This window comes from Channa argus, chromosome 13 (assembly GCF_033026475.1).
Source record: "Channa argus isolate prfri chromosome 13, Channa argus male v1.0, whole genome shotgun sequence".
Taxonomy (NCBI): domain Eukaryota; kingdom Metazoa; phylum Chordata; class Actinopteri; order Anabantiformes; family Channidae; genus Channa; species Channa argus.
The window spans coordinates 27,503,374-27,526,941 of NC_090209.1; the positions used below are offsets into that span (position 1 = coordinate 27,503,374).

A 23,568-nucleotide genomic window follows, 5' to 3' on the forward strand; every position below is an offset into this window, starting at 1 on the left:
CTCTAGAGGCTTTTTACAGGTTTTAACTATTATCTACTCTTCCTGTTTCTGTGGCTGTTTCTATCTTGTGGTAAACCCTCTGATGGTTGATTTTAACACAGACACCGACCTCCTGGAGGCTATTCTTGATCTGAACTGTTGTAAAACCAGGGAAACAATATTTCTATGATGCACCACAGTTGTTTTCTCAATACTTTCTTAAAATTAACCAAACAGGTGATGAGTCCACACCTTTCAACGTAATAATTTGTTTTCTGGCAGTAACAGGTCTGTGGACTGACTCTTCACATCAACAGATCAATATATTTTTGTTATATTTTATTATATATTATTATTTATTTTATCATTTTTACTTTATTTTTACTTTATTGTACTTTGTATTGTATTTTTAATAGTATACTCTCCAATGCCCTTATTGTATAGTGTATTTTATATTTTTATATTTATGTGATCTAGATCTTAGGCTCCACTGTTAGAACTACCTGTAAGCACCATGGATCCGAGAGAAATGCAATTCCCTGTATGTTCCCTGTATGTATGTACTGTACATGTGGAAGAACTGACAATAAAGCTTGACTTGACTTGACTTGACCTTTATACTACTAACGAACTTTCCAAATACGTGGGGTCTAAGCATAAAAAGAATTCGCCACACTTCATGTACCTTACAGTATGTATTTCGATTTCCCGCCCACCAACTAACGCCCCTCTTGTTAAGAAGTCCAGGTTTCTCCCCCGCTCCCAGTTTGGATCCTTCTCCCTCTGGCTGGTTACTGCGCATGCGTTGAGACCGGTGTCCGGTTTCAGACTCAGCAGCTGTTGAGACCATGAACGGTGGAAACGAAAAACACGCCCAGAATAACCAACTGGACCCGGTGCAAACACGACAGTGACACGGTCGGATCCTGGAGAGAGAACCCCAAGTGTATAGTTAACGGAACGTCAGCTGTTGTCTAACCGGGATAACGGACAGACCACCAGCTCAGGTCACCACGCTGCACCAGACTCACCTGTTCTGACCCGGGCTAGTTCCTGGACCTCCTTCTGCCGGGCTGACTCAGTGTTTCACCGCCGGTTCAGCGGGCTAACGAAGGCTAACGAGCTAACTGACAGTACCGGCACCCATCCGGGATAGACTTATTTGACCCGGTTCGGCTTGTGTACCGGTAACCAGGATGTTGATAGGTAAAGTAGCCCTGACCCAGATTGGTGCTCCAATCGACAGCTGTCGTTTCTGTTTCTGTTTCTCGGTGGCCGCTAAATCAACTCTCTGAACTCTTGAGTAGCTAACAAACTAAGCTAGCTAGAATCAGCTAATGGTAAGAGGCTGTGACCCGTCATGCTTCAGCTAACAACGCTTAGAGGGGAAAAACTGGAGTTTTAGAGCCTTCCTTGCAAAGGATTCATAATAGTGAAATCTGACTTTCTAGTATCTACTAGAAAATGCGCAAAACTGATTAATATCCACCATCCATCCATTAAGAGTTTAAAGAAATGCGCTAAATCACATAATTATTGTTTTTAGTTAGGTCTAAAATATTATTATAACTGTGATGTAATTTTTATCTTCATGATTTATAAATGCAGTTTAGTATATGGGTTGAATCCCAAAATAGAGCGTGACTTATTTTAGTACTTTAATTCATACTGATAAGGAGTTTTTAAATAGAGACTGGTTTGTTATTGAACCTTAACCTTTTAGAGGAGCTGTAGTTGTGAAAACAGAAAATGAAGTGACTATGACTGAATGTGACTCTATGTGCTGTCTCTCATGTCGGCAGCAGTCGGAGCTGGAACTGGAAACTCTGCCACCACTGGCAAGAAACACCGGCGGAGGGGCAAAAAGCATCGGAAGGTCCGAACAGATGAGATCCGGTGAGAAATATGCAGAGACGTAAGACACTCTGAGGACCCCCACCCCCCACCACATCCCCCACATACGCTCAGAGGATAAATTTAGCTGAGAGAGAAACGTCTGTGGACTAAGGCTGGAGGCCCATTCCAGGCAACTGTCTTAGTGTTTAAACATTAACATTATTGTCACAGTTGTCATTCTCATGCTGAGTATAATCATTTAGAGGATCAGAAGCAGCAGTGGAAGAAATATTCAGATCTGGTACATTAAATGTATCAATACATCTTTGTAGAAAGACACAAAAGTTCTGCATTCAGAATGTTACTAATGTAAAAAAATGAAGGTTTTATGTGAAGAAAACAGGTTCTTTACTGGTTTTGATATGGTAACTATTAATTGGTTAAACATCCATTTTGCAATGACATTTCTGCATTATATGGATGAGTGATACAAATGGGTTTATTGAACATTTTACAACTTATCTAGTTAACAGCTAAGCTAAAAGTGGTGCCTTGCTCCTATTGTTTGTGCTAATTTAAGTTGTGTTCTACACAAACAGGTTTGATTCTCGGCCTGCAGAGACTCAGTTCCAATAATAGACACCAAGACTGAATCATGATCTCACAACAGACATACACATAGAAACGCACACACTTCAGTCTATTTCGGTGTATCTGTGCAAATCTTAACAATATCCATCACTCAAAGGGTTAGGGTTATGGTGTGTGTCTGTGTGCGTGTGCATTAGATACAAGTGTACCATAAGTGGGAGTTTCTTTTGACACATGCCTGTGTCAAATTAGGTATCTGGTTTCCTCAAAATAATCAGAGCTTAAGAAATGCATGTTTTTGAATTAGATGCGATATTTACAGTCTACAATCCTGTTTTTGTGTACAAAACAGTGTTAATGTGGTATCTGGAAAGTTATCATCTGTAAGGTGATGCATGAGAGACAAGAGCTGGGACCAGAGTCTGAATGACGAACTAGTGGATGAAGTCAAGACTGATTTTTGCCAGACTGTGACACAGTACACTGAATAGGCATGGTCTCAGTAAAACCGATTTCAGTCCAGCCTTTTCCACTGTAGACACAGTTAAAGCTGTTACTTTGTATTTTATAAATTCAGCGATGGAGCCAGACCAGTTTAATATAGGTGGCCCAATTGGGGTTAGGAATAATTGCATTTTTGCCCATGGTCTAGATTTTGGTGTAGATATCTTAAGCCAACATGTTTATTTAATTCTAATAGACCACAGTAATACTTAATTTCCATGTATGCCATTTAAATTTTGCAAGAAATGTATATTATATATGCTTCAAATTAAGTAAAGTGTTCTGGATAAAGTAATATACTACAAATGAAGCACATATCATGTCTCCATGCAAATAATAACAAACAATACTTTAAAAACACAATTAAATTTTGCTCTCACACTGTAAGTTAAAACAGCGATTGCACAGTGAACTATGCTCACAGACTGATTTCTGGAAGTGTTCCTGAGCCCATGCAGTGATGTCCAGTAGAGAATCATTCCTGTTTTTATTGCAGTGCCTCCTGAGGGACCAAAGATCACACACATCCAGTTTTGACCTTCAGCCTTGTCCCTGTCCATAGAGATTCCTCCTGATTCTCTTAAACCTTTGATGATATTATATACCGTAGATGGTGGGATCTTCAAAATCTTCACAATTTTCAGTTGAGGAACATTTTTCTTGTTCCACAATTTTTTTGAGATGTGTGGCTGCCATCAAATTTAAAATGAGCTATTATTTTCCATGAAATGGTAAAATATCTGTTTCAACATCTGATATGTAATTTATGTTCTATTGGGATAAAATATGGGTTGATGAGATTTGCAAATCATTGCATTCTGTTTTTATGAACATTTTACACATCATCCCAACTTTTTTGGAATTGGATTTGTTTAATTCGATATATAAAAAACTTACAGAAATCTTCCCCAGATGATTAAATAGCTCTATTTGGAAAAAAATGATAAATTCTGGAATAGAACTGGGTTATTCTGTAAATTAGTACACCTGCCTAGAAATGCAGTCCCGGTTTCTGTGTCCTCCTCTTCTCTCTCTCTGAAATTTAAAATGCCTGTGTTCATAATCTGACACTAAAGCATGCTTTGAGGGTACTGTTGCTGTAGATTTACTGCATGCTTTAGTGTCAAAGAGCAGTTCAGATCACCTCTCAGTAAGGATAATTTCATGATTCAAATTGATGACAGGACAAAGAAAATGTGTTATTTATGGGGGCACTCCCTGCACATTGGTGAAGAGACAGGGTTCAACATAACAACCACTGCCTGGGAGTTAACAATCACTTTGTAATGACTCTGAATAACCACTGGAGTAAGTGTCTTTGTAGCTGTGGTCAGAAAACTAATGGGGCCAATCTTTAAATTTAATTATTTGACATTGGCCAATGTCTGCATTCACACTGCCCATTTAACAAAAAGGTCACATATCCAAAGCCTACACTTTTAGCAATACACTCACATATGAATAATGAAGCTTTTTTTTTTTTTTTAAATGTAAGGGCCATTAGTGTCAGTAACTCAGCTAGATGCATTTTATTGGAACTTGAATAGATAGGATAGGGTTCAGTAGTTTCAGTAAATGTTACTATACTACTATACTAATTGTTACTGTTCTTAATTGTAATAATGAAAACTGTTATTCAACACACAAGTTGAACAAGTAAAACTCATCCACTGTTGCTTTAATCACAGCAGCTTGTTGGCTGATTAATTACATTACCAGACTAAAGAGAAAGCTGACTGTATGTATGCAGTCACCACTTACCTACGATTGATACAAATATTAAAGCTGAGCAAGTTCTGGCAAATTTTTTGACTGACAGAAGGGCAGGGGCATTCAGTGATGGTGTCAGTGTCCGAATTCTATCTATCTATTTCTATTGATCTTTTAAAACTTTACCCAGTGTTTAATGTTGCAGTGTATAATGTTGTATGTACTCTCTGTTGCAGAAATTAATACATTTTCACTCAGATGTCTGATTCTTAGGGATTCCTAAAACTAAAAATAAGTCAGTTAAATCCAGCAGTCCTACAATAAATCCTTACTTCATTAAGGTAATTGGTTTAGAGGATGGTTTAGAGGATTTGATTCAGCTGCTGTATGACATTAAACAGTGTCATACATAGAGTTTCTGTACTTATCATATAGCTTCATTCATACACATGTAAAAACAGAAACAAAACACAAACTCCTGTTGGCAGAACACGACATAAGCCAACAGCTTCAAACACTACAGCCTCCAAAATGATCATACAGGTGAATTATCACATTTGATAAATACGGAATATTGAAACCTACCTAGTAGGTTTGTTTCAGGTATGTGTACCGAACTTAATGTGTGTGTTTTATGTTTAAGTAGTTTTATCAAATTGTGTTTCTGCGTTTTAAAATGGAAATTAATTCTGATCTAATTTGCTCAAAGCTAATTGTTTATTTTTAATTACTTTAAATAATTCAGATATTTAATATTAATTAAATGTTTATTTACTGTAAGTTAAGCATATTTGTCTTACATTTGATAATTAACACAGAGAGAGAAACAAACATGTTAAACTGCTTAAATGTTCATATCGTATCAGGGAATCAATAAATCAAATTGTAGTTCTGAACCAGGATGTTTCCTATTTGAAACAAGTAGCTGCAAGGCAACAAGGTGCACTAAAATAGTGCAGTGTTAATATGTAATCACAATCAAATAGCATGCAATCAATTTGTATTATTTACATCAGAGAACAACCCCCCCGCCCCCCAAAGCTCTGATCGGCTCTCACCTGAACCATAACCCCCATCACCTGAAATGTGATCCAAGTGTGTTGATTTAAATTTTTAAAGGTTGCCAGTCAGAGCTACTTCAGATGAGCTACAGAACAGCTACAAGGCTCATTGCAGTGAAACTATCAGAAGAAGCCAGTTTTTAACCTCAGTGTAATGACACTAAAGAAGACTGTAATGCAGTCAGAAAAGTCAACACATAAGGTTTTATGTATTAGGCTTTTAGACTCAGTCTGTGGTAACTCTGCTGGATAAAGGATGTTAACCTCCTAAATCAGTGGTCGGACTGAGCTTAGGTGAAGAACAAGAAACTAAAGTTGGCAAATGACTAGTTTACAGTCATATTCTGTCTCTTCCTGATTCCATCATTATCATCTCAGTCACTGTTTTACAGACTATTAAGCTGCATTTCTACTAAAAGGTTCTTGGTATTTTTATTTCCCCAAGGAACAGTTCAAGAACCTCCCTTGGGGTAAAAGTCTTTCAAGTGCATTGTAAATTGCATTTCCCAAATGCTTTGCTGTGGAAAACTTAATTTTCTCTGTTTCACAGGCCTGATGACCTCTGTAACCTTCAATGTCTGAACCCTGACAGCAGCCTGCCCCCCACACCACTGCAGAGTTGCCTTCCAGCCACCCATCTGTCCCCTCAAACTACTCCAGAATCCACAACATCACCAGAAAATGTGCTTAAACATCCAGAAAACCTATATGAAACCACCAAAAAACACATACAGACACCCCAACACTCCACCATGTTATTGACCGAAACCACCCCACAGCCCCTCCAGCGTGCCCAAACACCCTCACCACCTCCTGAAAACATCCCCCTTCTTTCTACAACAGATTACCCTTTAGCACCTCTGGTACCTCCTAAAACTTCCCTTCAAACCACCCCATTACTTACCAAAGTGACTCAAATATTTAGCCATTCACCTTCTGCCACATCTCATGTCCCTATCCACAGTCCCAGCCAATCACCTTCTGACACATCTCAAAGCCCCACCTGCATCCCCAGTGAATCACAGCACAGTGTTAACCAAATGTATACCCCAAATTCCTCAAAATCACATTACAGGACTCTTTCTGCTAGCCAATCACATCGCTCCAAATCCCCTCCAAGTTCACCTCAAAGTTCACCCCACAATATTGCACACAGTGCTTCAGAGTCTCTTTCATTATCTGCTCCACATCCTCCCACACCCCCATTAACCCCCCCTCACCCTGACCCCTTCCTGTTGAACTCCATAACCTTCACCTCCAGCACTTCCTCCCACCTGTACACCCCACTCTGCTCCTCCTCCACGTCCGTCCTTTGCTCCCCTGACTCTCTCAGCCTCCCCATTGGTCTGCCTTTCATAATGCCATCAGCCACCCATGGTCTGACAACACCGCCTCCGGCTCCGGCTCCGGCCCCGCCACCCGTTGAATTAACCCCCCCACCCCTTGAATTAACCCCACCCTCTGCTCACCTACTTGGCTCAGATGATGAGGAGCAGGAAGACCCATCAGACTACTGCAAAGGTAAGATGATTCACAGATCAGATGACCGGACCATAAACCTTTTAATGTCAGGTGCTCTGGTTTCAGGTACAATAATCACCTAAAACTATAGGGTGTATGATATTTACAACAAATATTTATTCTGAATATATTCTGGGATTTTATGGAGGATAGTTAAAGGGACAATTATTATTAATAAGACAATGTTGGCAAAAGGTTAATAATAATTGTTAATAGGTGCCTTACATGACACTCAAGGTCGCTTTACAGATAAAAAAAAGTGTCCCTTTCTGCATTTTACAACAGTGTGGCAACATGAATCTTAAAGTTTAGGCACAGCTGACTTAAATATTTTTGGCAAGGCTGTGTGTATCTTGGGTCTAAAGTAATGTTTAGTAGTAGTTTTAATCTCGATCTCGATAACGATCTCTCAAAAACACTCAAATTGGCACCATGTTATTAGCAATATACTTAAATAGCATTTGTTATATCTGACCATGTGTCATCTGTCCACAGATTCCAAGACACCCAGATAATTTGAGATACTTGGTGCATATACAAAGTCGTCCACAAGTAACCCACGTGTAGACCTCCCGTTTCTCCAGAAAAAACTCTTACAAGTTCCAAAACCAGGGAACAGGTGTAGTCATTGCAGTGTTTTTAGTGTGTCTCTGTCCCTGCTGTTTTCCAGGTGGTTACTACCCTGTGAAGATCGGTGACCTATTCAATGGGAGGTACCACGTGGTCAGGAAACTGGGCTGGGGACATTTTTCTACAGTCTGGCTATGTTGGGATCTGCAGTACGACCCACAGTTCTCATTAATCATCTTGTTTTCAAAAACTTTTAAGGCCTTTGGTACAGGTTTGGTACTGTTTACTCCCTGTGACCCTGTGTTTTGTGTTTAGGAAGAAGCGTTTTGTGGCACTGAAAGTGGTGAAGAGCGCTCCACATTACACCGAGACGGCTCTGGATGAGATCAAACTGCTTAGATGTGTGAGTCTCATTAGATAATAATATATTTCAAATTAGATAATATTTAAACCAACCTAGAGCAGTTCATTTTTCATTTCATCTTCCTTTCTCTGTAATAAATTGTTGTGATCAATGGCATCGAATGCAGCACTAAGATCCAACAGAACAAGTATAGAGACTAGCCCATTATCTGAGGCCAAGAGAAGATCGTTGGGGACTTTTACTAGTGCTGTTTCTGTACTATGATGAACTCTAAATCCTGGCTGAAAGTCTTAATACAAATTATTCCTGTACAGGTGGTCGCATACTTGTTTTGCAACTACTTTTTCAAGGATTTTAGAAATAAAGGGGAGATTGGATATTGGTCTGTAATTGTCTAAAACACCTAAGTCGAGACAGTGTTTTTTTAAGTAGTGGTTTGATTACAGCTAGCTTACAGGCCTGTGGTACATAGCCTATTTCTAAAGATAGATTGGTGATATCTAACATGACCGTGTCTATTAAGGGTAAAGCTTCCCTGAACAGTCTAGGTGGAATAGGGTCTAGCAGATAGGTTGTAAGTTATGGGTAAAAAGCAGTCTAAGAGGGATAGGATCTAGATTCAAAGATTCAAGATTAAAAGTGTTTATTGTCATATGCACAGACAGAAAGCATGTTTCCCTGGCAAATTCTTACTTTGCCATCCACAATAAATGCTGTCTGTATAAAAATAAGGTTAACTAATGGGAACAAAAAATAGTAATAGTACAGTAAAATAAAATAGAAAAAAAGTAAGAGCAATAAAAAGTGAGGTAGTGCAATTCTGATAAATAATGGATGTATAAAAGCAAAAATGTAAAGGAATGTAAAAAGTTATGTCCATGTAAACAGTTATGTCCATGATTGCAAACTCCTGTCAGCTTTTTAGGAGTCTGATGGCAGAGGGGAAGAAAGAGTTTTTCAGTCTGGAAGTCCTGCATTTCACACATTTGTAGCTCCGTCCTCAGGGTAGATATGTGAACAGTCTGAGCTGGGGGTGGGAGGGGTCTTTGAGGATGGAAGCAGCTCCCCTGTGGACTCTGCAGTGGTAGATGCTCTGCAGAGAGGTAGTGGAGTCCTGGTGATCTTCTGTGCAGTCTTCACCACTCTCTGCAGGCCTTTGCAGTCCATGACAGTAGTGCTGCCATACCACACAGTGATGCAGTTGGTCAGGACACTCTCGATGACGCAGCTGTAAAAGTTGCTGAAGACCTTAGGCAACATGCCAAACTTCCTCAGCCTCCTACAGCCGCTGTTGGGTCTTCTTGACCAGCTGCGTGATGTGAGGTATCCAAGTGAGGTCCTCACTGATGTGGACACCCAGGTATTTAAAGTTGCTCACCCTCTCCACTTCAAGCTCCCAGATGAACATTGGCTGATGCGTTCTCTTCTTTCTCATATCCACTATCATCTCCTTCTTCTTGTTTGTGTTGAGGGTGAGGTTGTTGTTACCACACCATGACACCAGACTGGCCAACTCCCTCCTGTACGCTGCCTCGTCCCTGCCAGCGATGCGTCCTGTCACTGCAGTGTCGATTGCAATCTTCAGGATGATGTTGTCCTTGTGGGAGGCGACACAGTCGTAGGTGGGGCTGAGTACACCACCCTGTGGAGTGCAAATGTTTGTAGTGATACTGGCTGAAGTCCTATTACCAATCCTGACAGACTGAGGCCTGGCAGTCAGGAAGTCTAGGATCCAGGACGGAGTCTAGGACCTGTCATAGAGGGTGGTGTGCAGTGGTGGAGTCTTTATTTTCCAGGTGAGAGAGGGAAAGAGTTAATGGCAGCAGCAATGGCATCTGGGGTGGACCTGTTGGGCCGGTAGGCATACTGCTGAGGTGGTGTGGTTGGTGGTGCTCCTGTAGTCTGTAATGTGCTGCAGGCCTTGCCACATCCGCCCCGAGTCAGCAGTAGAATAGAAGCTGTCCAGCTTCTCTCTGTACTGCCTCTTGGCCACTGTGATGGCTTTTCGCAGTCCATACTTTGCAGATTTGTACTTTGTCTCATTGCCTGATCTAAATGAATGTGACGTACCTGACTGTTTATCCGGGGCTTCTGGTTGGGAAACTTCCTGATTTGTATGGTGGGCACGATGTTGTCCTGTACGCTGACGGAAGATTCCTCCAGAGTGGCTGCAGCTTTAAACACATCCCAGTCTGTCATGGCAAAACAGTCTCTGAGGTCCAGAGTTTAACCTGTTTGGTGACAGAGTGTGTTTGTTTAAGTTTTTGTCTGTAAGCAGGGTAAAGGAACAAAGAGATGTGGTCTGAATGTCCGAAGTGGGGGCGGGGTGCAGCCCTGTATGCACCACGTATGTTGCTGTAAACATGATCCAGAGTGTTCTTATCATGGGTGGGAATGTCCACATGCTGGTGGTATTTGGGGAATACAGTCCGTAAACTACACTGTTTGAAGTTGCCAGCAACAAATTCCCTCGGTAGATAATAAGGACGGCGCTTCAGCAGTAAAAACTCCACATCTGGTGAACAGTGCTCATCAACCGTCTGTATATCTCCACAGCATGAGTTGTTGACAAACACACAAACCTCCCCCTTTAGCCTTACTGGCTAAAGTCACCTCGGCGAAAAGAGTGAGACTGTAACTGAATGGCATTGTCTGCGAATTTGTCTGACATCCAGGTCTCTGTGAAAATCAGGGCGCAGCACTTTCTGATTTCCCGTTGAACGTAGTCCTGGCTCGTAGCTTATCCAGTTGGTTTTCCAGAGACCGCACATTCGCTAACAGGAGGCTAGGTAGCGGCGGTTGGCTAGCGCGAGCTTTTAGCCTAGCATGGAGCCCTCCCCTCACGCCTCACTTGCGTCGCTGTCTCCGAAGCGCTCTCCTGGGTTCAGCTAACTCACTCGAGCCCGGTGCTTCGTGGCCCCCGGGGTGGTTTCGGTGGTGACTCTGCGTGCGAACAATGAGTTGTAGCTCCAGCGGAATAAAACTAGTGAAGTCAAGATGTGTTTGTGAGTTGGTAAGGTCCAGTAATGCCTGTCTGTTGTGCATGGCATTTGTCCACTGCAGAAAAAACAAAAAACACAGAAGAAGAAAAATCTGACATTTGAGAGCAGAGCAAGCAAACACGTCTGCCTCGGGGGGCGCCAACTTGCATCTATCAGCGTGAGTAAGGAAACAAGGTTAAAACAAAAGCCTGGCTGTCCACAAACATCTTCCAGTTGAAAAGCACAATAAGGGTACCCCCACTTACCTACATCAAGCATCACACCACAACATAATCAAAACACACATATCAAAACATGGCATGGTTCAGTGAAGAACCTCACAACAAAAGAAAGCCTCAGATAATGGAGCTGCCCCTTTTTGTAAGGCATAGTAGCAGCAGATTGGTTCAGGACAGCCAATGGGTATTGGCCAATTAGGTTCAAACGTGCCAATCAGCAAAGCTGTATCACCTGACAAGACGACGTGAGAGAAACAATGACAGACAAAAAAACCCACATTGCCACCTACCCTGGCACGTAACAATGATTCTAGCACTATTGTACATAAAGATCTATCTCTAATATTTTGGGGGAGGATCTGGTGAATTTTTTCCCATGAAGAGAAAAAAAAGTCATGAAGTCGTTGCTCAGAGGAAATACTAGGCTCAACAGAACTATGGCTTTTAGTCAGCGTGGCTACAGTGCTGAAAAGAAATTGGGGGTTGTTCTTGTTTTCCTCTATTTATGATGAATAATATGCTGTTCTGGCATCACGGAGAGCTTTTTTGTACTACTTTGTTCTTTCAGACTTTTGTGTCTCCTGTTTTAAGTTGCGAGTTTGTGAATTATACCTTGGAGATCACCTCTTCTGGTTTAATACCTTCTTTTTCAGAGGGGCAACATTATTGAATATTTTACGTAGCTGCAGAATTATCAACAAAATAATCGACTTGTGCAGGAGTAAAGTTAAGACTACTCTCCATTGTATTGACAAATGATGAAAGAATTGTTTCTTTGTTTGTTTACAGTATTTTCACTTAAGCACCTTCTATAGTGGAATTTTTCTAACTGCTGTATAGTCAAAGTATAGTTCAAAATAAGCAGTGTGGTGGATCTTGAGGACTAGGGGTTGCTGTCCTTAAGATCTAAGGTCATGAACAAAGGTGAACTAAATTGCTGTCTGATTATTCTGGATGAATGCAGATAACAGATCTGTTTGTGTTTCCAGGTGAGGGATAGTGATCCTTCTGACCCCCACAGAGAAACTGTCGTCCAACTGATTGATGACTTCAAAATCTCTGGAGTCAATGGAGTCCGTATCCTCCATCATTGCCTGTCTGTCTCCCTCCCTACCTTTTTGTCAGTCTACCTATTTAGTTTCCTCAGTCTCTCTCAGATGTTTGTATGGTTCTTGAGGTTTTGGGTCATCAGCTGTTAAAATGGATCATCAAGTCAAACTACATGGGACTTCCTCTGGTCTGTGTCAAGACCATCATCAGACAGGTAAGGCTTTATTGACTTGGCCTCATTCACTTCACCTGTTACTCTGTGTCATTGCAGTTACTCGGCTGTGTGTGCTCTCAGGTCCTTCAGGGTCTTGACTATCTCCATACGAAGTGTAAGATCATCCACACTGACATCAAACCAGAGAACATTTTATTGGAGGTTGATGAGATTTATGTTCGGAGGTTGGCAGCTGAAGCCACCATCTGGCAGAGAGCTGGAGCCCCACCCCCTTCTGGATCATCAGGTGAGGAACAGTGAGAAGTTTCATGTAATTGAGGTAGAGGACCAGAGAAACCTGACTTCCGTAATCAAGATGGTAATAAGTAAACCTGGTTGCTCTTTTTACTTTTGAACATGCTTCCAGAATAGGCAGAAAAGTAATCAGAACAATACTGTATGTATTTACAGTAATCTGATTACGGTAGTGGAGGCACTTATACAGCAGTGATACTGGGACCTGTGGTTTCCACTCTGCTCAGACTGACAGATGTGCAGCTGTCTGTCTTCTAACCTGTTTATTTCTCATCTATTTTCTTCTTTTTCCTTATTCTGTTAATTTTCTCTCCTAAGCCTTTCTTCACTGTTCTGACATTGTTTTCCTGTATCTCTTTCTCTGTCTGTCTGGCTCTGTGTGTCTTTCTATAGTCAGCACTGCTCCCAGAGATCTACAGGTAAGTGTCCAGGTGTAAGGCCTGCTGTGTTTTCATTGGTTATTGCTGTGTGTTTTTATCTCTGCTGCAAGATGATTGGATAAGACACAGTCTGTCAAGGAAGTCAAGTAGACAAACAGCAAATGCGTGAGTCCAGTATTTGTATGTGTAATGTCAGTAACACAAAGTGTGTGTATTTAAATAACAAAATGTTCACCTCGTGTTACTGTGCAGTATTTTTCACAGAATTTGATTACACATGTTATGCTAGCAGATGAAAGGGCCATCTGAAAGCAAATAGATATTGATTACAAGCCATTTGTTTGTATTTACAACCTACTGACTTTGGTGCTTATTAGGTTATTGTCCAACAGCTTTTTGCTTGAAATAGGCTACTAAATGTCGTGATTCAGAACTACATATTGATTTGACTGATTTTATTTATTTTTTTACATGGAATGAACATAGGTTGAAAGTGTTTACAGGGTAGTGGTCCACCAATATGGGTCTCTCATTGGCTGATGCCAATGGTGAGCTGATATTTATTTTCTCTCTCTGTCTCTCTCTTTTTGTGTCACATACAATACAGTTTATAATAACAAATTAGAGAAAAATATGGTATATACAATAATGAACATTTGGTTATTATTGCAAATATCAAAAATATTTCTTGTAGAGGTGATCTTACTCGTGTCTTATGGTCCAACAAGTTCTTCACTCCGGAGATGGTTGTATGATGAACATTGAACATTTATTGTATTTGCTTCTCAACTTAGCCAATGAGGGACCAATTGTACATACAATTTGAAGTCATCCTCCATTAAACGGCATAGCTTGCTTTTATGTTTCGCCAGCTGGTCCAACTTGAGCCTTCTTGTGTCTATCAGATTTTGCAAAGCATCCTCCATGGCCTTGGCTTTCCCTGTTGTTTTTCCACATTAGCTGGATCAATTTCTCCTTGCATTATTCGCTGAGTACTGTGTAGCTATGGAGGCACACGGTTTCTTACTAATGTAGAGGCGATCTCCGGAGTGAAGTACTTGCTGGACCATCAGATTCGAGTAAGAATCTGTTGCCTCTACATTTCTATTCATTTAAAATAAACAATTCACATTGTGAAAACTAAATGAATACAGAACCAGATTAGAATTTATATTATAAAAATATTTGTTGACAACAAAAAATCAATTTTAAATAATTTGGATTTTGGAGCATTCATTTTTTTAAACCGTTTAACTTGCGGTATGATAATTTTGGAGGCAGTGGTGTTCAAAGCTATTGAGTTAACAGTTTCTGTTATTTATTTTACCACATGTGTGTATCTCTGTATGGTAGTTCAACAACAGCATCTTTGACAATGATCGTACAGTAGCTGAGTGAGCTCCTCTAAAACAATTTTAAACAAAACTGATCATCACGATTTTTTGTAACTGTTTTAATTTATGTAAATCTGTCACAATCATCAGTACTGTACCTATTCTGGAAGCTGATAAGAGGTTGCAGATTAGATATTACTGTTATTCTGAGAGTTGTTCAACATTTGTGCCGAGAAGCAATTTATTGGCTATTTATTTATTTGTGTGGGTGTAAAATATCAATTACAATAGACAGAGATGAGAGAATTCAGCATAAACAACTCAGCTATTTTTAGGCATCTGGTTAATTCAATAGGTGATGCACCCAAACAATTTTTATACATTACATTACATTCATTTAGGAGATGCTTTTATCTAACTTACAAGTGAGGTACAAATCAGCAAAAATCTAAATCAAGGAGAAAACATCAAAGCAAAGTCCTGCCAGAAAAGTGTTTCATTTCATGAGATACAATTGCAAGAAGGCGCAGAAAGGAAGTTTTATTTTTTATTAATTTTTAAAAATAGATTTAAGTGCTTGGAAGGTGTGTAAGAGTTCTGTTTTCAGCAGTTTATAAAAACATACTTATTTCAGTCGCATAGAGCAGTGTAGGCTGCAGATTTGTCTGCAGATATTTTTGAGCGCCTTACCAACGGGTGATCTAACTGTTTATCATTTTAAGCTGGCAATAAGATGTCTACAGGTGTGGTTGAGCAAGAGGAAATGATCCCCTAGTTCACTTATCGTGGATATCGTCGTTCCATAGTGGACAGATTTTCTTTAAAAAGGTGGACATTGGTTTGGCCTGCCCAGGAATATTGTGTATTTGGGAACCCCTGCTGTGTGTTATGGTGTACACCATGTGTTAATGTGTTTTAGTTTGTTTTACTGAGTTACTGCATGTGTGCTTTGTGTGTTAAGGCGTTACTCTGGATGTTACCATGCGTGTTACTGTGTGTTGCTGAATTTTATTGTGTGATTTTGTTAATGTTACTGTCTGTGTTACTGTATGTGTTAATGTGCTTTACTGTGCATGTTAACTATTTTTTTACTGTGATTAGACTGTTACTATTTACATTACTGTGTATTAATGTGTTTTATGTTCTTCTTGTGCTACTGTGTTCTTTTATATGTGTTACTTTTTTACTCTTGTGTTACTGTGTCTATTACTGTTACTGTTGTGATAACATGTGTTTTACTGGCACTCCCTGTTTTACTCTTGTTTACTGTGTTACTCTGTATGTTACTGATTTGTTTCTGAGGTTTATTGATTTACTGTTACTGTATGTGTTATGTTACTTGTTACTGTGTATGATCCTTTTGTTTATGTTACCTTTAGACTGTGTAACTATTTACATTACTGTTTTACTCTCTTTTCTTGTGTTAATGTTTGTTATTGTGTATGTTACTGTGTGTTATTCTGTTACGTGTGTTACTGTTCTACTCTTGTGCTACTTTGTTTTCTCGCGTTACATACTGTGAATTACTGTGTACTGTGTGTTACTGTGTTTGTTCCTCTTTTACTTTTTTATTTTTTGTTACTCTTATTTTACAATGTATTTTTCTTACTTATGCGTTATTCTCTATAACCAAAGTCTGACAGTCCAGATTTGGGCCTAGGATTAATGGGGGTAGGGGGGGTGAACCCCTAACCTGAACCCCTAACCTGAACCCCTAACCTGAACCCCAGTGTCCTTACAGCCTTACAGCTGTACTTATGCTTAGTACAGATAAATTTGTTATAATGCGTGACATGACTTTAACATTCATGTAGATGTTGATAGTAACTGCCTCACCACTGCATTTATTTAATTATTAGATTATTAGATTTGGTTTTACCCAAAAATGTAAACAAGCCCACTCACTATTTTTGTGACACCCTAGACATTGTCCTTACGTATGCCATTGAAACTGATAATTTAACAGTATTTCATCTTAATTCTGTCTGATAATTTTATGATAACATTTCAATTTACAATAATTAACTATACAACAAAATCCACTAAATGTGAACAAATTTAAGGAAACGATTCTTTCATTATTTATTTCACCATGTGTTAATAAAATGGAGAGTAGCCACTTTTAATTTAAACTGTACAAGTTGATCATCTTGTTGATAATTCTGCAGCCTCACTATGTACAATAATTGATGGTGTTGCCCCTTGGAAAAAGAAAGTAGTAAACCAGATGAGGCGATCTCCATGGTATAGTACACAAACCCGGAATTTAAAGCAAGCAACACGAAAGTTAGAAAGCAAGAGGGTAATTCAAAAGAATCCCGTTGAGCCTAAAAAAACATCAATCCTGTCTTGACCCAGGTGTTTTAGCCAATTACAGAGCAATATCCAATCTCCCCTTAATTTCTAAAAACTGAAAAAGTATTTCCGAGGCAATTATATGACCACCTGTACAGAAGTTGGAATAGGGTCTAGCAGACAAGTTGTTGTAGTGGTGGTTGTCCACCAATCTCACAGTTGCTCCTCCGGTCACATGTTGAATTGTCCTTGAGCAAGACACTGAACCCCAACTTAGTTGCTCCCTGAGGGTTGGCCAGCTGCATAGCAACTCCCTCACCAGTGTATGAGTGTGAGTGAGTGATTGTGAGTGTGAATGGGTGAATAAGAAGCAGTGTAAAGCACTTTGAATGCCAATAGGTAGAAAAGCGATATATAAGTGCAGATCATTTACAATTTTACCATTTACAGAAGTCAGGATCTAGAGTTCATCAAATACAGTCACCAACAATCTTCTCCTGGCTTCAGGTAATGGGCTCGCCTCTATACTTGTTCTCTTAGATCTTAGTGCTATATTTGACACTATTGATCACATTTTTTTTACAGAGACTGGAACATAAAGTTGGGGTTAAAGGAACTGCCCTAGGTTGCTTTAAATCTCCATCTATCTGATAGATTCCAATTTGTTCATTTTAATGATGAATCTTCCATGCACACAAAAGTTAGTTATTCCACGAGTTCCACAAGGCTCTGTGTTAGAACCAATACTGTTAACTTTTTATATGTTTCCTTTAGGCAACATTCCAAACACTCCATCAATTTCCATTGCTATGCTGATGATACCCAGCTATATCTATCTATGGGAAAAAAAATCAATTAATCCAACTTCAAGCATGCATACAAGACATAAAGGCCTGGATGTCCCACAGTTTCGTACTTCTAAACTTAAGACAAAACTGAAGTCTTAATATTTGGGACTAAAAATCTGTGTGCTGTCTATCCATATTGTTATTCTAGATGGTATAACTCTTCAGCCCCACTACGTACAATACTTGATGCTGTTGCCCCGCTGAAAAAGAAGGTAGTAAACCATGTTCTAGAGATTTATTTTACCTCGCATGTAAAAACAATGTCTAGAACAGCCTTCTTCCATTTAGGTATCATTATCAAAATTAGGAGCATACTGTCTCAAAGTAATGCCGAAAAACTACTGCATGCATTTTGTACTTCTAGATTGGACTACTGTAATTCCCTATTGTTAGGATGCTCCAGTAACTTATTAAAAATCTTATAATTATTCCAAAATGAGTGCTGACTGGAATTGGCAAAACAGCTCATATTTCACCTTCACTAGTTTTACTCCATTGGCTTCCCATAAAATCTCGAACAGAATTTAAAACTCTGCTTCTTTACACATAAAGCTATAAACAGTCAGGAATTTCCTGTGGAACCAGCTCCCAGTTTAGATTCAGCTTATAGTTAGTTATGGAAAATGGTCTGCACTTGTATAGTGCTTTTCTACCTATTGGCAATCAAAGCACTTTACACTGCTTCTTATTCACCCACTCAGACACACACACACTCATACACTGATGGGGGAGCTGCTATGCAACGGGAGAAACTACGTTGGGGTTCAGTGTCAAGGACACTTCAATGTGACTGGAGAAGCCAGGGATTGAACCAACAACTGCAAGATTGGTGGACAACTGCTCTACCTTCCTGCGCCACAGTGGCCCACTTATGTTGCTAAAAGCTTGGACTGCTGGGGGGACCTACCCCTCAATGAACTGAGCTCTTTTCTTTTCCCTCTCCACTTTCTACTTCCCCAACCGGTCAAGGCAGAGGGCCGCCCACCCTGAGTCTGGTTCTGCTGGAGGTTTCTTCCAATAAAGGGAGTTTTTCCTCTCCACTGTTGCCTAGGTCTTGTTCAAGGGGGATTTGTTGGGTTTTCTCTATACATCTTTATAGTCTTGACTTTATTATGTAAAGTGCCTTGAGATGACTTTGTTGTGAATTGACCGTAGTTAATGTATATTACAGTAAAATATATTACGGTGTTACTGTTGTGTTTTCAATATTCTAAGAGCTTTATTGATCCCATAGAGAAATTGTGTAGTTGTGGTTAATGTTATTGTTACTATGTGTTTTACTCTATTTTACTCTTCTGTAATTGTGTTACTGATGCTTATATGTCATTGCCTTTTACTGTACTAGTGTGTGTTACTCTTGTAATCTATGTCATTGTGTGTTACAGTTTGATTATCTTACAGTGTGTTATTGTCACTCTTGTTACTTTGTGTTGTTATGTATGTCGGCCAGTGCTACCGTTTTAATGAGTGTGTTAATCTATATTTCACTGTATGTTGTGTGTTACGGCGTGCTCCTTATGTTATTGCTTTACTGTGTGTTAGTCTGTGTAACTACTGTGTATGTTACAATCTTATTTGTGTTACTGTGTGTGTGTGTGTGTAGGTCGGTAAACTGTCAAAGAACAAAAGGAAGAAGATGAAGAGGAAAGCAAAGCGACAACAGAGACTGTTGGAGGAGAGACTAATGGACATACAGGTATGGCTTGATTGCTCTAAAGATAAATTATTTCAATTGTAAAAACAAAAAAGATTGTTCTAGAGGTGATGCATTAGATGTGTGGATCTAATCTTTAGAGTGATAAATTTGATAAAATGTAATTCTATCTGGTCTGTGAGATACAGGAGTGACAGAAGTGTCTAAAATGCGTTTTACTATCTACTCCCTTTATTTTGGTGTCAGCTGTTTTAGCAAGGTTCCAATGACAATCCAAATTTATATCTAGGTTTAATTTTTTTTTAAGATGTAACCAGATAGTATACACAATATTAAAAAATAATTCAGACCAAAGTTTCTTCTACAGGCAGACTTCAGTAAATAACATTCGAACCTTCAAACCATGGCTGCTCTCATTATTATGAAACAAACTAAGAACAGCAGTATCAACTGTGTACCTAATAATTGTACTGTTGTTAAATCTACTGTCATATATTTGTTTTGAGTATAAATAACAAAAGTTACGCCATATATCCTTGTTGGTAGAAAAACACTTCTGTTCTGACAGGTTACCCCCATTCGCTGTTTCCTGATGGTTACAATAACAAGAATTCGGCCCACCAGATTGTTGCATATAAGCATATAACTGTTTTAAAACCTTGCTAGTTAAATGTAGCGCTGGATCATATTAAAGCAGAGAAAATGAACAAATAAAATTCTAAGATCTATTTCCATCCAGATGTTTAAAAAGTAAATTAAGTCAGTGACTCTAGTATCATCATACACAGTTTCTCCAAAGTTTTCATTACTAATTAAGTCAGAGTTTGTGCAGATCCAAGATATTGCCTACTTTACAAGTTTCTTTTTTGGGATGCTTGACTTGGGAGGCCTTAGTGACCCATAGTTTAGTGTTCTAACTTGCTCCTATGACATTATTTTGTCCCTGCAGAAGTTGAAAGAAAATATTATATCCATTTAAATCCTCTCCACATAACTGTCTAAACAATTGCTTCTTGTTACAATTTCCCTGTTCCCGATTGTCCACCTTTTTTTCATACCATTCATTTCAATAGAGCTCAGAGCTCCAGTTCCTTATAACCTTGGCCCTCATTTTCTTTCTCTTAAAAATAGTTTTGTACATGGGCCACAATTGTCCACAGTTTATGATCACAGAGAAGCTTCACACAGAAGACTAATGATGCCAATACACACCCTTTGGAGCATTATCTAATCTCCCCTTACATTGAAGCTCATCTTGTGGTCACATGGGCCAACAACCCACTGTGGAACTGTGTGCCTCCCCACACAGTTCCACAATGGGTTCAAATTTTTTCTTTGTCATCCAAATTTTATTAGAGTGTCCAAGAGTTGGTCTGGATTTCCTTAAGGCTTTTGAGAGGAGAGCAAATTCCATCCTGATGTTGTTTGCTATTCTTTTACTGTATCTGTCTTACTGTGAAAATCATGTTCACAGTCCTGTTTAACTATTGTGGAACTGCAGTAAAACTATTGTCCCTTCATCTGTTTGATCAGTTCCTAAGCTAAAAATAAAAGATTTGTTTGACAGTGGATCTTGTTTAATTTGCGTATTTTACCAGCCTAGAACTGGATCCAAAATGGAATCTGCACATCTAGATAAATATCTGTTGTTTCTCTACATATTTTTAGCAAGAGTCAGCTGTCCATAACTGTCCATTGCTGCTGTATACTGTTTCATACTTGGTAATGGGCACCAAAACCGAATGCCAATACCTATGCCGAAGGTGTTGATTGCTATGCCAGAGCCAGAGCTGTTGATTGACATATTTGCCCTCTAGTGGTCTGAAATAGATGCTACAGGGAACAGAAGCTCCACATCATGTGCTAGTGCATAAGGTGCTAATTATCATTAAAACTAATTACCATTAACAGTTATAAGCCCTAAACCTAAACAGGTTAATGTTGTACTTCACTCAAAAGAATTCCAGCACCCCAACGTGCAACAAATATTTAAAAACTGCATGTGAACCTAATGAATTGTAGATGACAACAGCAGCCTTTCTTTTCCAACTAGTGGACGACTGTAGTTGAAACAAAGTAGCAGTGTAACATGTTTAGCTATTTTGTAGCTTGCGTCTAATATAATGCGATTAAACCCAGACAATAGGTGTGATGACATCAACTGCAAAGTTCAAACTTTTAGCTTGTGTTTAAATCTGTGTCAAAAGTTATAAACAGAACTCATTTTGGGCCCTTGAATGTTTAAAAGTTTAAAGTCTAAACTTTCATTTTTGAAATTCATTTACAAAGTTTAAAGGTGGTAGAGATGGAGCTAATTTTACCTACTTTTTGTACTTACAGGTAATTATTCTATAATTATACATAATCATTTATTACATAATTACAGTACTAACAATAAGCAGCCAATCAGAGCGAAACAGGAAATGAAAAGGGTTCACTTTAAAGTTTCCACTTTCTCTTTTGTGTGTTTAGAGGATGGAGGAGGAAGACGGGGTGTTACAACATGAAGAAACAGACAGTAACTGTGAGTATGCACTCATACACACCGATACACAGTAAATTGCAGTAATAAATAAAACACTGTTTCTCTATTCTCAGGTTCTCTGGTTGTTAATGGAAACACTTCCTGTTCTACAGCCTATAGTAAAGCAAATTTCAACTCCACCTGTTCCTGGTCGGAGGACAGCTGTAATGGCCATGTCCCAGGCCGTTTCTCCAGTCCCGCTTCCAGCCTATCGGGTTTTTCCAGCTCGGTGATGTCAGGAACTTCTGAGTCAGCACTTTCTACGCAGTCAGGATACTCCAGTGGACGTGATGGTCATAACACACACAGATACACACGTTCACACATACAGGTAACTCACATGACTCACTCACAGTTAACTTTCTCTCTTCAGTTTTCAGTGCGACGGATTTCATCCTTAGTCCTCTGGATCCTCAGAATGCTGACAAACTGAGGGTGAAGATTGCTGACCTGGGAAATGCATGCTGGGTGGTGAGACACCTTCTTCATTTCCCCCTCATCCTCAGCTGTAGTGTTTTTTTTTAGTTTTGACAAGTGAGACCACTTCTCTTTCTCTGTCTCATCCAGCACAAACACTTTACAGAGGACATTCAAACGAGACAGTACAGAGCTCTGGAGGTTCTGATTGGCGCAGAGTATGGACCACCTGCCGACATCTGGAGCACGGCCTGCATGGTAAAGACACATTTAAAACATTGTAATAAAAACACATATATACACCAGCGTGTACACCTAAATTTCACTGTGGGATTGTGATTTCAATTATTCTGCAATGCTTAGGAGAGCTTATGAGAAATTCCCATACATTATCCCATACAAATTCCCATTCCCATATTCACAGCAGTATTAAACAATAACACTTGGCACACTTTCTCTCCACAAAGCTACTTACCACTGCCATTACAGCATCTCTCAATGCATGCACTAATAATCATCATTAGGTTCATCAGGCATTTGCGTAATGTGATAAAATTGCGATTGTTCACAAATCCCAAATCTCTAATGGACGAGTCTCACGGATCTCTTTGCGAGGCTTAAGTGCAACTGGAGTCAGTTTCAGACCTTAGTTTCCGATGTATGATATAGACACTGATTTACAATCCCAATTCAAAAAAAGTTGAGACGTTGTGTAAAATGTAAATAAAAATAATGCAATGATTTTCAAATCTCATCAACCCATGTTTAACATTTACTTTTACATTTAATCATTTGCCAGAAACTTTTACACATAGCAACTTAAAAGTGAGGTACAAGGCAGAAAAAATTCAAGTCAAGGAGAAAACAAATCAAATCAAAGTCCTATCAGAAGAAGTGTTTCCATTTCATGAGATGCAAGAAAGAGCCAGACAGTTATTTTTTTAGATTTAAGTGCATAGGAAGAGTTCTGTTTTCAGCAGTTTTTTTGAATATTGGGAGTGAGATTGCTAAGCAGGCAAAGTTTGGTAGTTTTTCCTACCATTGTGCGATCACTGAGCTGAAGAGTTTTGCATGGTGTCTTCTGTGCGATACTGGGACCGCCAATTGTCATTCATAGCAGCAGTAAACGGTAGGGATTATAGATTGATGTTGTAGAGGGCAAATCTGCATGGCCTAGAGACTGAGGAGATGTGGTCCATAAAGCTTAGTTGGTTGTCAATAATGACCCCCAGATTTCTGGC

The 23,568-nt window shown here is 39.3% G+C and overlaps 1 protein-coding gene across 7 annotated transcripts in view; it reads left to right on the forward strand.

The window, feature by feature from the left end:
* The first annotated feature begins 441 nt into the window (after window positions 1–441).
* srpk3 (SRSF protein kinase 3) overlaps window positions 442–23,568 on the forward strand; it is a 33,918-nt gene continuing 10,791 nt past the window's right edge. Inside the window, exons 1-14 of one of the 7 annotated variants that reach the window (XM_067526251.1) lie at window positions 442–1,185; window positions 1,782–1,894; window positions 6,232–7,202; window positions 7,873–7,981; window positions 8,088–8,175; window positions 12,346–12,433; window positions 12,514–12,620; window positions 12,702–12,867; window positions 13,269–13,294; window positions 19,336–19,428; window positions 21,859–21,910; window positions 21,985–22,203; window positions 22,284–22,381; window positions 22,478–22,585. In XM_067526251.1, coding sequence (XP_067382352.1) covers window positions 1,866–1,894; window positions 6,232–7,202; window positions 7,873–7,981; window positions 8,088–8,175; window positions 12,346–12,433; window positions 12,514–12,620; window positions 12,702–12,867; window positions 13,269–13,294; window positions 19,336–19,428; window positions 21,859–21,910; window positions 21,985–22,203; window positions 22,284–22,381; window positions 22,478–22,585 — 2,154 coding nt within the window. In that variant the 5' untranslated portion in view covers window positions 442–1,185; window positions 1,782–1,865. The other 6 variants (XM_067526248.1, XM_067526252.1, XM_067526246.1 and 3 more) reach the window with 6 other exon arrangements.